The sequence below is a fragment of the Sinocyclocheilus grahami genome, unplaced genomic scaffold (assembly GCF_001515645.1).
Source record: "Sinocyclocheilus grahami isolate Dianchi unplaced genomic scaffold, SAMN03320097.WGS_v1.1 scaffold6265.1, whole genome shotgun sequence".
NCBI classification, from domain to species: Eukaryota; Metazoa; Chordata; class Actinopteri; order Cypriniformes; family Cyprinidae; genus Sinocyclocheilus; species Sinocyclocheilus grahami.
The window spans coordinates 9,133-11,566 of NW_015510730.1; the positions used below are offsets into that span (position 1 = coordinate 9,133).

Sequence of the window (2,434 nt, forward strand, 5' to 3'; positions counted from 1 at the left end):
TTGAAACGGTCCAAAACACGGAAGTAGCGGAAGGCAACACTTGCTCCGCCCACTTCCGGCCTCAGACTGTTAGTCTGGCGCTGTTGTCCTCAGACTGTCATGACGTATGGTTCTGCGGTTCTGCAGTTAGTCCTATCTCGACTCTTTCAGCAACCTCCGAGAACCGGTGCGTTCGCTCCTCACGCGCTCGCGACTCTTCTCGTTTACCTTTAAATGGAAAACGTTTGAGCGACGCCGTGATTGGTCCGCCTGGCTGTCAATCACGCGCGATGGGGCGGGACCTTCGGGCCGCTGTGACTGACGGGAATCAGCGGCGTTCGTCGAGAGCTGAGCGACAGAACCGAGAAATGGACTTAAAAGCAGCGTAACGTCGGATTCGTGAGGCTCTGCAGTTCGTGAAACAGCGATCGAGTGTGTTTAATGAGGAGGAGCTCGGTGTTACAGGAAGCGCTATTGTTATCGTCACATATGATTTGGACTCGGTATGAGCTAAAGCACCGCTACCGTCGCAGTCTGTGGAGCTGCCGTTAACGGACACAAGCGCTGGCGGTGAGTAACGACACGGTAATGACCCACAGCACGGCTCTGTTCGCTACAGCACAGCACACGGGTGCAACGGTGTAGTTTGAGGTAAAAGCTAACGCGAAGCAGCTGTGATGCTAGCTCTGAGTGAGCCGTGCTGGATGTCAACACTGAGCATATCTGTGCATATACTGACTCGAACCCTGACTGGTCGTCATTATAGTGAATGTATAGGACGCTAAGTGGTTATATACAAAGAGAGCTGTGCTAGGTTCGTGCTTCTGATCACGTGATAAAGTCATATACACTCGTGTTTCTGGTTCTGTGCTGCGAGTACACACAGAAGTGACCCGGATCATGACCTAGCTAGCACTGGGTCTGAAGAACTAGCACTCAACCTGATGCTTTTCAGAGTAAAAATAGATCCTTTTATGACCGCATGAGTAACTTTTAGGACTAGTTTAAGCAGTAGGCCGCTGGTTTGGTTGCTCACTGACCTCACCTGCGGCATAAACACCTCCAAGAAGCCTCCTGCAAAGCTACAGGACTGTGAATAGTTTTAGGCACTTTGAGCTGTAAAATGAGGATGCTGCCAGCAGGTGGCGCTCATGGACCTGCAGCAATACAGTGTTTGCTTGATTACCGCTGTAAACAAAGCTAGCAAACAATGCTTTAATATGCATGATATAGAGAAAACACCATCTAAACTTTCTGACGACAGTCGTTCATATAAACCCTCAATTGTATCGCGATTCGTTTAACATCTCAACCGACTTGAATCGTCACATTTTTATTGATTTATCAGGCTGCAGCGTTACATCCCTACAATTTAAGCTTGTATTGAAAGCATGAGAATGTAAGCGTCTGATCTTGTTGTTGTCTGTAGGACGGAGCCGCGAGGTAACCCTATGCCATGGATTTAAAAACTGCTGTTTTCAACGCCGCCCGAGACGGCAAACTGAGGCTCCTCCAGAAGCTCTTGGAGAACAAGAGCAATCACGACGTGATGAAGCTGATGGCGGAGAAGACCAACGGAGCGACGCCGCTGCTCATGGCCGCGCGGTACGGGCACCTGGAGCTGGTGGAGTACCTGATCGAGTGCTGCTGCGCATCGGTGGAGGTCGGAGGCTCGGTGAACTTCGATGGGGAGATCATCGAGGGAGCGCCGCCGCTGTGGGCCGCCTCGGCCGCCGGACATCTGAAAGTCGTGCAGTCTCTGCTGGGTCACGGTGCGTCTGTGAACAATACGACTCTTACGAACTCCACCCCGCTGAGAGCCGCGTGCTTCGACGGACACTTGGATATTGTCAGATACCTGGTGGAGCACAAAGCGGATCTGGAAGTGGCCAACAGGCACGGACACACCTGCCTCATGATATCATGTTATAAAGGCCACAAGGAGATCGCGCAGTACCTGCTGGAGAAAGGAGCCGATGTCAACCGGAAAAGTGTGAAAGGTGAGACGAGGGATGCGCTGTATTTATCCTCTGCGATGATATCGCAGTTGTTGTTTTAATGATGTGTGATTTGACATTATTGAGTATTTTGCAAAAACCAAACAAAACACCCCTACAGAGCACACGCATGCATGACGTGATGAAGTCTAGACTAGTGCGAGAGTGTTTCTTGTAGCTGTCGTTACATTAATTTATCATTTTGAGCAGGAGTCCAGGATTCATCGGGAGAACATTTTTAAAATGCACCTACTAGAAAGAAGAGCAATAAGACGACATTATAAAATGAAAAAGTGCGCTTTTGTATTTTGAACGTGCTCACCCACAGACACTCACAGGTTCATTATGAGGTATTAGCAAAACAACAAAGCTAATGCTTTTCACGGAACTTACGTAATTACCCATCATGCATTGTGATATAGCCTGGTCCGTTGGTCCGTTAGTTCGGATTGCTTTCT

The 2,434-nt window shown here is 49.3% G+C and overlaps 1 protein-coding gene across 2 annotated transcripts; it reads left to right on the forward strand.

Annotated features, from left to right (window-relative positions):
• Positions 1-127: 127 nt before the first annotated feature.
• Positions 128-2,056, forward strand: LOC107577510 (protein fem-1 homolog C). Of its 2 annotated transcripts, none has more exons than XM_016263578.1 (2): positions 128-538; positions 1,408-2,056. In XM_016263578.1, the coding sequence occupies exon 2, from the start codon at positions 1,436-1,438 to the stop codon at positions 2,036-2,038; it is 603 nt and encodes a 200-aa protein (XP_016119064.1). In that variant the 5' UTR covers positions 128-538; positions 1,408-1,435; the 3' UTR covers positions 2,039-2,056. The 2 variants fall into 2 exon arrangements, with proteins under 2 accessions (XP_016119064.1, XP_016119063.1); XM_016263577.1 differs by having other exon boundaries at positions 129-549; positions 1,409-2,056.
• Positions 2,057-2,434: the final 378 nt, after the last annotated feature.